Raw genomic sequence first — 13,239 nt, 5'->3', positions numbered from 1 at the left:
ATACTTCCCCAGGATCCCAGAACCAGCGTCAAGATCAGCCAACCTACCCTCTGACATTGAGCTGATGCTTCGAGACTATCATCAAGCCCGTGAGGAGGCCAAGGTGGAGATTGCCCAGGCTCGAGATCGGCTCAGGGAGCGGACTGAACAAGAAAAGCAGAGAATCCGCCAGCAGATCGTCTCCCAGCTGTTGAAGGTGAGGAATGAAGTGATCTTCTGCCTTAAGAGAGGCCTGAAACCTGGGCCAGATCTTAGACTCTGGCAGCTCTGATGGAGATCCACTTGGAGGGTGGGCTTCCAGCCCAAAGCTGGGCTCCTATTCCCTTTACACGCTCATCAGACCACATTTGTCACAGGCCAGAATGTGGGAGGAAGAGGCTTCCGTGTGGAGTCAGGGATGTGGGGAAGCAGGAGATTGGTGGCTTCTGGGAAGTAGGCAGGAAGTTCTGGGAAGAGTGGTGGTTAGCTGTGGAGGTGAGAAGGATGGTCAGAGGAGAAAGTATGGTAGCGAGGGTGTATCATCAGAAGCTAGTTTTATCTGTCTTCTTCCCAGGAAGAGGAAAAACTACAAACTCTAGCCAACTCTAGCTCCCTGTGCACCAGCTCCAGTGGAAGCCTGTCTTCTGGCATCACATCTGGTTACAACAGCAGCCCAGCCTTCTCGGGCCACCCCCAGTCCCTAGAGGTCAAGGTGAGTGGACAGACATTAGGAAGTTTCTGAGATGTAAGTATGTGTAGGACCTGTGTCTTCTGCAGGTCTCCACTGAGCCCTTCCCATATGCCTTCCTCTCCTTTAATCTTGCATTTCTGTGTGTTTGCTTTATTTATAGTTATGCGTATGTATTTGTTTCTGTGTATGCATGTGAGTACTGGTGCTCACAGCAGCCAAAGGCATCAGATCACCCTGGAGCTGGAGCTACAGGTAGTTGTGAGCTGTAATGTGGGTGCTGGAAATAGAACCTAGGTAGTATACAGCTAGGTATGATGGTGTAGGCTTTTGATCTTAGCACTCAGGAGGTAGAGGCAGGTGGATCTCTACAAGTTTAAGGCCAAATGGATCTACATTGTAAGATCCAGGACAGACAGAACTATATACTGAGACCCTGTCTCAAAACAAGAACAAAAACCAAAAAGTCAGCAAACAAAACAGTACATGTTCAGTTTTATTTACTTTTGTTGTTGTTCTTTCTTTTTAAAAAGATTTTTAAATGGGATGGAGAAATGGCTCAGTGGTTAAGAGCTCTGGCTGCTCTTTCAGAAGTCCTGAGTTCAATTCCCATCAACCACATGGTGGCTCACAACCATCTGTAAAGAGATCTGGTGCCCTCTTCTGACATGTAGGCAGAACACTGTATACATGATAAATAAATAAATCTTTAAAAATATATTTATTTATTTTGAGACAGGGGCTCACTATGAAGCAGTAGCCGGCCTGGAACTTACTGTGTAGACTGGGTTGGCTTTGAATTCACAGAGATCCACCTGTCTCTACTTTTGCCTCCTAAGTGCTGGGATTAAAGGCATCTACCATGATGCCCAGCAAGATTTATTTTTATTTTGTGTGTGGGTTTTGCCTGCAGGTATGCCTGTGTACCATGTGAGGGCACGATGCCCATGGAGATCAGAGGAGGGCATCAGATCCCCCGGGACTAGAATTACAGACAGTTGTGAGCCACTGTGTAGATACTGGGAACCAAACCTAGGTCTCTGGAAGAACAGCCATCTCTCCAGCCCCAACTTAAGCTTTTATTTTATCCTAAATAGTAGACACTATTTTAGGATAAGGTAGTAAGTAAAATGGCATTGTCTTTACACTGTTAGAGATAGATATGTTTTCTCTATTTTTTGAAAAAATATTTATTTATTTATTATGTATACAATACTCTGTGTGTATGCTTGCAGGCCAGAAGAAGGCACCAGACCCCATTACAGATGGTTGTGAGCCACTATGTGTTTGCGGGGAATTGAACTCAGGACCTTTGGAAGAGCAGGCAATAGCTCTTAACCTCTGAGCCATCTCTCCAGCTCAGAGATAGATATGTTAAGCTGCTTGTTTTATGTTCATTGTTATTACACTGAGCTAACTGAAGGAATGCCAAGCCAGCATAACAGGTGGTTTGTCTAGATTTATGGAGTCAGTGAAGACATCCTGAAGAGACTGTTTGCACTGAGACTAGAGTGGTAATGAGATTAGGAAGAGCTGAGTGGCGCTGTTGTTGGGAGAGGGGTACCCTCGGAAGAGAGGCCTCAGAGTGTGAAGAGCTAAGCAGGGCCCTTGTGGATGGAATATAGAGTAAGATGGCTGAATGGCAAACAAGTGTACTGAGAATTCTGTCCCCTTTCTAGTCTGATGATGATACTCCACAGAAAAGATTTTTTTAAAGCTGCTGCAGTGACAGAAAACACACACACATTCAAACACCTGCCTGAATGCACGCACACACCACACACCACACATGTGTATATATGTAATAGACCATTGGATTGCAAGAGAGAGACGAGCAGCCCAGGGAAGACCTGCTGGTGACCATGGCAGAATTGAGAAAGATGGCGAGTGCTTGGATTTAGCATTTCCAGTGAAGATCACAGATAAGGGTGCAAGAAGAGCAGTTGCTTGGTGACTGGTAGGATGTAGGAGAAAGAGACAGAGTTGAAAACACCATGCATTCATTTATTTATTGCTGTTGTGAGTGCTATATGTGTTTGGGGACAGATGCCACAGTGTGTGTGTGTCAGTAAAGAATAGCTTTATGGAGTTGGTTCTCTCCTTCCATCTTTGTTTTTTTTTTTTTTTTTTTTTCCAAGATAGGGTTTCTCTGTAGCTTTGGAACCTGTCCTGGCACTTGCTCTGTAGACCAGGCTGGCCTTGAACTCACAGAGATCCGCCTGCCTCTGCCTCCCGAGTGCTGGGATTAAAGGCCTACCTTCTCCTTCCATCTTTATGTAGATCTTGGGGATTGAACTCAAGTTGCCAGGCTTATATGGCAAGTGCCTTTACCTGCTCAGCTCTGAACTCATGTTTGACCTGAGGTGGTGGCCATAACAACAATGAAGGATGCTAGAGAAGGACCAGGTTTTGTGGGGAAGGTTGCACGTTTGATATTTACTTACTGGGTTAAAGGCGCTTCTGAAGAATTCAGCTTAGAATGAAGAAGAAGCTAGTTACAACCAAGAAAGCAGCTGGAAACATGAAGTGCTCCAAATAAGGTCTGGCTGGAGATAAATATTTAAAGTTCGCATTATAAATTAAAATGCACATAGTAAAAAATAACATCTAAACAGTGGCATATGCCATGTGACATGAAGGTACATTTTCCCTACCCAAAAGTATTCATCTTAGTCACATGGATAGTGTGTATATCCATATGAATATGCACATGGATTGTTAACAGAGGCATAGCTTTTCTGTCCTGACATCCCAGTCCCAAGTAAACACACAGAAGCTTATATTAATTATAAAATGCTCAGCAAGTAGCTCAGGCTTATTACTAACTTTTAAGCTCTTACTTTTAAATTAACCAATTTCTATTAATCTTTGTATTACCACATGGCTCACAGCTTTACCTGTCCTCTAGCATCTTGCTTCTTGGGCAGCTCACTGGTGTCTCCCCTGACTCTACCCTTCTTCATTCCAGTCCTCAGTTTGGCTTTCCTGCCTGACTTAATCCTGGCTTGCTATAGGCCAAACAGCTTTATAATTAGCCAATGGGAGTAAAACATATTCACGGCATACAGAAGGATTTTTCCCACAGCAGTGGATCGTGTGTACACCCATATGAATATGCACATGGATAGTGTGTACAACTCTCCCATGAGAGGTCCCCCAAAAAACCACTAGTCATGATGCAATCAGCAAGAATGTTTTTTATACCACATGTATATGGGGTCGCACACACCTGAGAGGGACTTGTAAGCTCTTTTTAAGGACAGCAACAGGAATGTGAAAAGCACTGTGGCCATTCTATTTAGGATTGGCTTATGTAAATGGCAATCATATTAGTACATTTCTAATTGGTTTGGGCTAGTGAGGGTAGGCCAAGGCTATAGCTTCTCCATTCTTGGGCAAGTCTGAACAAGTCCCAGCTTTGTCCTTATTTGGTCATCACTCAAGGAGGGTAAAGGGGTGTTGGCCCAGCATATGTGCCTCACCTCATTCAGGGTCAGGGCCATTGGTTTTTGCCCTTTGTTTGTGAACTGAAGTCTAGTTCTTAGTGGAGCTATTAGGGTTCATGATCTTTGCCTGACTCCCTCATTCCCCACCATGTCCAAACCAGACAGGATTTCTCTGTGTAGTATGTATGGCTGTCCTGGAACTCAGAGGCATGTGCCACCACCGCCCACAGCAGATGCATAGATGCACTACTTTTTTATTTTTGTTTTTCGAGACAGGGTTTCTCTGTAGCTTTGGTGCCTGTCCTGGAACTAGCTCTTGTAGACCAGGCTGGCCTCGAACTCACAGAGTTCTGCCTGCCTCTGCCTCCCCAGCGCTTGGATTAAAGGTGTGTGCTACCACCACCAATTCATTCTTAATTCTTTAGCTGTCTCTTTGCTGGCCATTTTCTTTGCTGTACAGAAACTTTTACATGTGATATAATCTCAACTGTCAATTTTACCTATCTATCTATCTATCTATCTATCTATCTATCTATCTATCTATCTAATCTATCTATCTATCTATCTATCTATCTATCTATCTATCTTTAAGTCCTGGCTGTACGGGAACTCATTCTGTAGATCAGTCTGGCCTAGACCTCAGAGATCTGCCTGACTCTGAGGCCTCCTAAGAGCTGGGATTAAAGGTGTGTACCACCACTGCCCAGTTCAACTGTCAACTTAAAAGTTCTGTAGCCATGTTCAGAAAATCATTGATTGTGCACCTTTGAATTATTTTCTCTGTCTTCCTGTAGTAATTCCTAAGTTTTATGTTTTACACTAAGGCCTGGCATGGTGATACGCACCTGTTATCCCAGCGGTTGGTATGTTGAGGAAGAAGGACCATGAGTTCAGGGTCACTTGTGGTGTGTAGCAAGACACTCAGGAAACAACATCTTTCTATCCATTCTGAGTTAATTTTGTGGTGGTGAGAGATGAGGGTCCAGATCCAGTCTTCTGGATGTATGTTTCCACTCATTCCAGTGGTCTGTCCATTCTCCAGTGTTTGTTTGGGGATCTTTGTGAAGGAAAGATCAGTTGGCTGTGCATGCAAGATTTATTTCTAGATTTTCTATGATCTGTTTATGCCAATACCACATTGGCTTTGTTACCATGGTTCTTTAGCATTCCTCGAAATCAAGTATTGTAAACCTTCCAGCTTTGCTCTTTTCACTTAGGATTTCTGTTTGGGAGTACATTCCCATATGAATTAGGGATTAGTTTTTTTTTCTGTTTCCTTGAAGAATAGCATTGACATTTTGATTAGGATTATGCTGAATCTGTCAATTGTTTTGAGTATTATGGGGATGTAATTGTATAATTCTTCCAAATAATCAACTTCAGGGAGTTATTTCCATATTTGAATTTAAAGATTTTAAAACATTTTTTACTTACATTTGTATGTGTGTTTATGTAATTGTGTACACCAGATCACCTGGAGTAGAGTTACAAGCAGATGTGGGTGCTGGAAACTGAAGTGGGGTACTTTGGAAGATCAGGAAGTGCTCTTAACCTCTGAGCCTCTTAGTGTCTGTCTTCAATTTCTTCAGTGTTTTGCAATTTTCATTGTGTAAGTCTTTGACTTTCTTAGTTTATTCTTAGCCACAAAATAACTAAATGAAACACTTATTATGGGTGGGATTGCTTTTATGATTTGTTTTTTAATGGTATGTTGAATTTCTTAAAAATTTAATTTTATGTGCATGCATGTGTGCTTGAATTTTTATATGTGTAACGTGTGTGCCTAGTGTTCATAGATGCTACAAGAGGGCATCAGCTGCTGGAAATGGAGTTAGAGCTATGAACTGTCACGTGGTCACTAAGAACTGAACTGGGGTCCTATGGAAAAGCAGCACATGCTCTTGTTTGTTTTCTTGAGACAGGGTCTCAATTATGTAGCTCTGGCTGTGTAGACCAGGCTGACCTCAAGCCCGGAGATCTGCGTGCCTCTGCCTCCTGAGCGCTAGCATTAAGGGCTGTGCCACTATATCTGGCTGCAGCATGTGCTCTTAACCACTGCACCATCTTTCCAGCTCCTCAGTGTATTCTTGAATTCTGTTTCCAAATATTTTGTTGAGAATTTTTCCATCTTAATACATGAGAGAATTTAGCCTCTAGTTTTGTTGCTGTTGTGTGTTTATCTGGCTTTGGTAACAGGATAGTCCTGGCTTCCTAGCATGTGTTTGGTTGTGTTCCTTTCCTTTCTGTTTTATGGATATTAACTTTTTTTTTTGGGGTTGAGACAGGATTTCTCTGTAGCTTTGGGGCCTGTCCTGGAACTAGCTCTTATACACCAGGCTGGCCTCGAATTCACAGAGATCCGCCTGCCTCTGCCTCCCAAGAACTGGGATTAAAGGTTTGTACCACCACTGCCCAGCTGACATTAACTTCTAAGGTTTGGTAGAATTTGGTAATGCAGTCACCCAGCGTTGGACTTTTCTTTGTTGGGAGATTATTGCGGTTTCAGTATTGTTGCTTGTGATAGATTTTTTTTTTATGTCCACTTGATTTTTAAGTTGGCCATCAGTATTTACCAAGATTAGATTAGATTTCCCAGCTTTTAGGAATCTAGGTTTCACTGGTACCTGTCATTTTAGTAATTTGGGACAATCCTCTCAGCTTCTATCCTCTTTCCCTTCTGTGTCAATGTTGTTCCCCACATGCTTTCATCAGGTTTGAGTCAGTCACTACTACTAAGCCAGGTCTCGCTCGTGAGGTGGCTCCCCTTGCTGCTGGTAGAGTGAAATTTCTATGGGACTCCAGAGATGGGGGACAGGGATTTTGGATGCCCAGAGCAGTACAAATTCAAACAGTCTATTATCAAAATGTCTTCTGCCTACAGCACCCCAGCAGGTGGCGGGGAAGGGGACAGGGCACTGTACTGTTAGTTAAAAGTGAATCCTTTTTCTAAAGCCAGGTGAGGGAGATTCCAAGTTCTTTATTTAGCTAGGCTGTAAACCTGTTAGGGGTCTGGGTCTTCCCAGTAGCCAGGCCTGTCCCATTTGCACTGATGAGTTATACTGGACTCTGTTTCCCTTCACCCCTGCAGAAGGGAGCCATCTTTCTGGGCAGTGGACCTAGGGCAAGTCCTGGGATATTTTGTTTCTTCTGCTATGCTCCTTTCTCAGTTCATTGGAAGATACAGGTTTCCATTCGCCATTCTGTGGAATCCCAGTGCTTTTTGGTAGCTGCTTTTGGAAATGTTAGGTTATAATCTGCTTTGTATTTGTGGAGGAATAGGTGACTTGACACCACATCCAAAATGTTCTAAGGTCACATGTGCCACATTGGGCACACTCAGCAAACAGGCTATCATATTGGATAGCTCCTCTTCTCTACATCTCTTTAGGACTGTAAGGCATGTCATGTCAAATCCTAGACCTCTCACCATGTCCTTACTGTGTTACTTTGTGCTTCTGCCCTGTAGCTGCATTAGCTAGATCCTGAATAGGTGAGAACCAGTGTCCTCATCTTTTTCCAGACATTAGCGGGATGCTTCTATTATTTCATATCAGTTTAAACTGAGATATATTTTTTACTGTAAGGGAGCATGTAAGATTTTTCCAGGGCATTACTTTTCAGTTTTTGGACATTGCTATCTTGTGTATTTGTTCATATTGGCTGAATGAAGCTATCCTTGCTTTCTTGAATTTTCTAAATACACACCATATACTTGCATGCATGATGTATTATTCTTTTTATAGTTTATGTTCATTGGTATTTTGCCTATATTTATGTCTGAGTGAAGGTGTCAGATACCCTGGAACTGGAATGCAGACAGTTGAAAATTGCCATGTAGGTGCTGAGAATTGAACCCAGGTCCTCTGGAAAAGCAGCCAGTGCTCTTTAAGCACAGAGCCATCTTCCTAGTCCTTTTTTAAAATTTGTGTTTTTTCAAGACAAAGATTTCTTTGTGTAACTCTGGATATCCTGGAACTCATTTTATATACCAGGAATATTCTTTTAATGTGTTGTTATAGTTTAGTTTTTTTGTGGGTTTTTGTGTCTTTTTTTCTATAGTTTTTATATTTTGATTTTTGGTGTTATTTACCTTACACACTAACTAGTCTTTTCCTGCTTTTTGGCCTTTAAAATTTTTTCTTAATAATGCTACATTTCTCTTAATCTGACATTTGACCCACAAAGCATAAAGAATTTTGACCTCCTCTATAAAATGGGTCTCTGATGTAATCCCTGCCCCCAGTGCCAGTCCAGTTGTCCTAGCAATATTAATTCATGATTATAGCTAGAAATCACCAGTCTAGCATTGTCACCGGATGAGGTCGCCTATGGCATTGGCCCAAGTGCAAAAGAATTCCAAGATGTCAGTTTGTGGTTAAGGACAGCCAGTAAGAACCTAAGACAGCACAGGTGGGAGCAGAGAGCCTGGTGCTAGAGGAACAGATCTTGATGGGCATGTGACAGCCTGCTGAAAGATGCAGGAAGATGGGGCTGAAAGCATCTTGTGGTCCCACAGGATTGTGGCCTATGGTGGTTTTTTGGAGGAGTCATGAGTGCAAATGGTTCTAGTTCTGGCGGATGCTGTACAGGCGAGGGTTAGGAGATGACAGAACATTGGCTTCAGGAAGCTCAATGCTGGGAAAGACATCTCTGTATGTTTTAAATGCTCATATCTAGTCAAAAGGGAGAGGTGGAAGCAGGTGGAGAAAGACAGTGATTAGGTGAAATGGATCCTGACAGTTACAGATCTAAAACTGACTTGAGACTGTTACAGCAGGAGAGCAAGGAAGAGGGTAGAACTGTTTCTCATTTAAAATTTTTTACATTTATCTAGTGTGTACATATGATACACATACCGTATCACACATGTAGAAGTCAGAAGACAGCTTTCAGTATCAGTTCTTTCCCACAGACTCTCATCCTCAGGCTTGGTGGCAGGTGCCTTTTCCTCTTTAGTGGCCCATGTTTTTGTTCCACTGAGGAACAGCTGGCTTAGGGGTAGTTTACTAACTAAAGACAGGAGAGATCTAGAGGCTCTGGTCCTATAGTAGGACTTCTGGCTCAGTGCTGCACTTGGTCAGGGCCAAGGTCTGCTGTCCACAGCTCACTGCTTCCTCATCTCCCCTTCACTTTGACTTTATTACCTACACTAGCCCCCTCCCCCCCCATGATGGCCTATTTCCTGCTGCCACCATGATACAGGTGGCTTCTTCTATGACCCTGGGTTGTGGCCATTTGGCAGAGGGCTGCATGCCCATGTACTGGTTATCCAGATTGCCATGGCAGCTGATCTGCAAGCAACCCTTTAAGCCTGTGGCCTGGATAATGAAGCCTTGTTGGTTGGTATCTATTGCTGTTAAGAGACACCATGACTAAGGCAACTCAAAGCATTTCACTTTTGCTTACAGTTTCGGGGCTTAGCCCATTATCATCATGGCAGCAGGCAGGCATGGTGCTGAGCAGTAGCTGAACACTATATTCTGATTCATTAGTGACACTGGTCCTGGCATGGGCTTTTGAAACCTCAAAACCTATCCATCCCCAATGACATACTTCCTCCTTAATTCTTCCAAATAGTGACATTTTCTAGTAACCAACAGTGTCAGCCTTTTTGAGGCCAAGAACTTAAAGGATTCCAAAGCAAATATGAGCCTTTGGGGGCTATACTTATTCAAACCACCTCAGCATCCAACCTCCTGAAGTCCCATTGCAACTGCTAGTAGATGTTTCTGGATGTCCTGTTCTAAGTATCTGCTATTCTGCAGGAGGACTCTCGGGTACCAGACTTCCGAGACACTTGGATAGGTGGTTGGCAGGGTCGGTCCACAGTGAGGAACAGTCAGCTGTATCTGACCGGATCTACCTGGAAAAGCTTAGCCCACAGTGAGTAGGAAGCTTCAGGAATGATAGCTGTTGAGATTAACTGGCCCAAGACTCTTGGTCCCATACCCCTGTCCCCCCATGCTGGTGTTCAGGTCATTACAGAGCCTTCATCTCTTTGTTGTAGGTCGCAGAGCCTCCCTGGGCAGTGGCTGCTGCTCTCCCTCCAGCCTACCCAGTTTAGGGACCTGCTTCTCCTCTCCCTACCAGGATTTGGCTAAACATATTGTCAACACCTCAATGGCTGATGTGAGTCTCTGCACCTACTTGTTTCCCCCTCCTGTTGCTATGGCCAGACTTATGCTGGATGGGGAGGGAAAGAAGCCAGGCAGATTAGGGCCACCAAGGCATGGGAGCTTCAACAACTCTTCGTCTTGATAAATGGGCATTTAGTAAACGTTAGCAGAACTGTTGAACCTAGAGACCTGGCTTCTACCCTCTGTCCCCAGGTAATGGCTGCTTGTTCAGATAATCTCCACAACCTCTTCAGCCGTCAGGCAACAGCTGGCTGGAAGTAAGTTCTTTTGTAGTGCTTTGGTCCTTCTATGATTCTCTTTCTCTGCCCTGGCTTTCCTGGCACACCTCATGCTGATAGCCTCCTTTTTATTTTGCCTCCTGTGTTTTCCAGTTACCAGGGTGAGGAACAAGAGGTGCAGTTTTACTACAAGGAATTCTCTTCTACTCGACACGGCTTCTTGGGTGCAGGTGTGGTGTCACAGCCACTCTCTCATGTGTGGGCAGCTGTGAGTGATCCCACTCTATGGCCTCTGTACCACAAGCCCATCCAGACAGCCAGGCTACATCAGCGAGTGTCCAACAGTATCAGTCTGGGTGAGTCCAAGCTTGAAGGCTTCCGAAAGCCTGGCCAGGGGTCAGAGGTAGAGGGTTGGAGCAGCACTGTTGGGAGCTCCAGACTGCTCAGAAAGATTGTGCTAGAGATCTAGCAATGGAATAAAGTGGGACTTCTGAGCATGGAATAATCTTTCTGTCCTTCTAGTGTACTTGGTGTGTGACACCACACTGTGTGCGCTGAAGCAGCTGCGTGATTTCTGCTGTGTCTGCGTGGAAGCGAAAGAGGTGCCTATATTGCTGGTGGTAAAATGTTTTGGGATGAACTTGGGCTGAGGTGCAATTAGCAGGTGCTAGGGTAAGGTAGCTTAAGTCATCATCCTGACTATATACTTAAACCTGTCCCTGTTTTTTATTACACAGGTAGAGAACTCACATGTATCTCTGTCCCTAGGGGCACCTGTCAATTATGGCAGCTCAGTCTGTGTACGACACATCTATGCCAAGACCCAGCAGAAAAATGGTCCGAGGAGAGATCCTGCCCAGTGCCTGGGTCCTGCAGCCTGTTATCATGGAGGGGAAAGAAATAACCAGAGTCATCTTCCTTGCCCAGGTGACATAGCACTGCATCTTATCTCAGGGAATACCTTGGGATGTTTCTAGAATCCCTGGTTGCTAGGCCATTTGGCTAGAGTAGGCTCACAGCAAGGGGAATTAAAGTAGGAGGAATGAGCAAGTTTATAGTCTTTGTGAAGCCCCAGCACCAGAGATGGACTAACTTAATATTACGGCTGACTATAGTGTCCTTGAAATAGATGGATTGTTGGAGCTGAAGGCAGCAACAGAGCAGAATCCCCATCTTGTAGAGCTCTCCAACTCTCAGGTCAACTCCACCTTCAACATTGGGGAGGGGAAGGTCAGTACTTAGATCCAAACTCAGGAGCCTATGTGCATCTCCACTCACCACTGCCAGAGTGGCTGTTCCAGGTCTGTCTGTACACCTTCACTTCTTCCTTCTCTTTCCAGGTGGAGCTGGGTGCACCAGGCTTCCCTCCTCATCTTCTGAACTCCTTTATCAAACAGCAGCCGCTGGTTGTGGCCAAGCTGGCATCCTTCCTTGGTAGTTAGTATTGGGCTGTGGAGATAGCTGCTGAGATGTAGGCCCAGAACACCTGAGACTCCATAGCTGCTTCTATACCCTGAGGTAAGAGAAGCCCAGGCTGCCTGTGGTAGCCAACTATACAAATGGCATCAGCCCAGCATTGCCAGCAAAATCAGTATTTAGTACTTGATTACCTCTGAAGAGTAAGCAACCTGAATTTCCTGGCCCTGGCTGTCCAATGAAACTCGATTTCTCACCTTTATTTCCTGCCTCTGGGACTCTAACAACACACCAATCAAAGACTGGAAAAGGTATAGCCTGCAGAGCTGGGGACTGCAGTGCCTTGGCAAGGTGCCTCCTTGGTAGGCAAGCACTAGCCAAGGGTGCCCTGAATCTGCCTCCAACATTCATCTCCATTTTGTGATGGAGTGACAGAAAGGATCAAACCAGTTTAAAGAATCAACTGCACAAACCAAAGTCTGATTCAGAATTGTTTTTTTCTCACCGAGTGTTTACAAATGCTTTACTATTCGTATTTACCTATGCACGCACACCCTACTTCTACTGGGCCACTCTGTGTTACTGGTACAGTTAGTCTACCTTGAGCTCAGTACAATGGGAGGCAACTGTGGGGCCTGAAGACCAGTTACAGGTAGGAAGAGCTACATGCTGCTTGCTGACATGGTAAGAGGGATTTCAAACAGACTGTCTTGGAGAGGATTAATTTCTAGTAGGCCTTGACCCTGTGCCAACATGATGCCTCAATCTCCCAAATGCTGGGATTATGAGCCACCACACCTGGAAACAACTTTTTATATAAATCTACTGACTGAGTAAGGGTGTGGTAGCACATGCCTATAGCACTCTGGTAGAAGTTCAAGATCACCTTTAGGTGCCAGTCTGGGATACAAGAGATCCTGTCTCAACAAAAAATAACTATTGAATCATCTCTTTAAGTACTGAGTTTAATTGTTCTAATAGGAGAGGATGGAAAAAGGATTGTTTTCTTGTATCTTGACTCTTGGCCTGGCTGAACACTGAAGATGTTCCAGGTTCTTCCGGAAATGATAGGGATAAAAAACTTTTAGTGCTGGAAGGTGGTGTACACTCTAATCTCAGCATTCTAGAGGCAGAGGCAGGTCTATCTGTCTACAGAGCTATGTTCAGGAGACCCAGAACTATACAAACAAACCCTGTCTCAAAAAACAAACAAAACTCATCTATTTCTGTCACACCTTTAATCACAGCACTCATGAGGCAGGTGGACCTGTGAGTTTGAGGCCAGCCTGGTCTACAGAGTGAGGTCCAGGAAAGCCAGGGCTACACATAAAAACTCTTATCTGGAAAAACCAAAA

The 13,239-nt window shown here is 44.3% G+C and overlaps 1 protein-coding gene and 1 long non-coding RNA gene across 9 annotated transcripts in view; one reads left to right on the top strand and one right to left on the bottom strand.

The window, feature by feature from the left end:
* The window catches only part of Stard9 (StAR related lipid transfer domain containing 9), an 86,826-nt gene extending 73,762 nt beyond the window's left edge, over positions 1–13,064 (top strand). For 5 of the 8 annotated variants that reach the window (XM_050134420.1, XM_050134421.1, XM_050134419.1 and 2 more), the window contains 9 exons: positions 13–196; positions 554–691; positions 9,879–9,996; positions 10,121–10,242; positions 10,443–10,507; positions 10,622–10,824; positions 10,991–11,070; positions 11,237–11,395; positions 11,809–13,064. In XM_050134420.1, coding sequence (XP_049990377.1) covers positions 13–196; positions 554–691; positions 9,879–9,996; positions 10,121–10,242; positions 10,443–10,507; positions 10,622–10,824; positions 10,991–11,070; positions 11,237–11,395; positions 11,809–11,910 — 1,171 coding nt within the window. In that variant the 3' untranslated portion in view covers positions 11,911–13,064. Of the gene's footprint in view, positions 1–12; positions 197–553; positions 692–9,878; positions 9,997–10,120; positions 10,243–10,442; positions 10,508–10,621; positions 10,825–10,990; positions 11,141–11,236; positions 11,396–11,597; positions 11,699–11,808 lie in introns of those variants that run through there. The other 3 variants (XR_007590428.1, XM_050134422.1, XR_007590429.1) reach the window with 3 other exon arrangements.
* Positions 205–11,886, bottom strand: LOC126496800 (uncharacterized). Its single transcript, XR_007590436.1, has 4 exons — positions 11,747–11,886; positions 4,959–5,170; positions 3,112–3,213; positions 205–466 (listed from the first exon to the last, which is right to left on the bottom strand). It is a non-coding gene; the product is annotated as an uncharacterized lncRNA (long non-coding RNA).
* Positions 13,065–13,239: the final 175 nt, after the last annotated feature.

The sequence above is a fragment of the Alexandromys fortis genome, unplaced genomic scaffold (assembly GCF_014885135.2).
Source record: "Alexandromys fortis isolate MF-2015 unplaced genomic scaffold, M_Fortis_MF-2015_v1.1 scaffold_6, whole genome shotgun sequence".
In the NCBI taxonomy this organism is placed as follows: Eukaryota; Metazoa; Chordata; class Mammalia; order Rodentia; family Cricetidae; genus Alexandromys; species Alexandromys fortis.
Note: the sequence above shows the minus strand (reverse complement) of the source record. Positions and strands in the feature narration are given on the sequence as shown.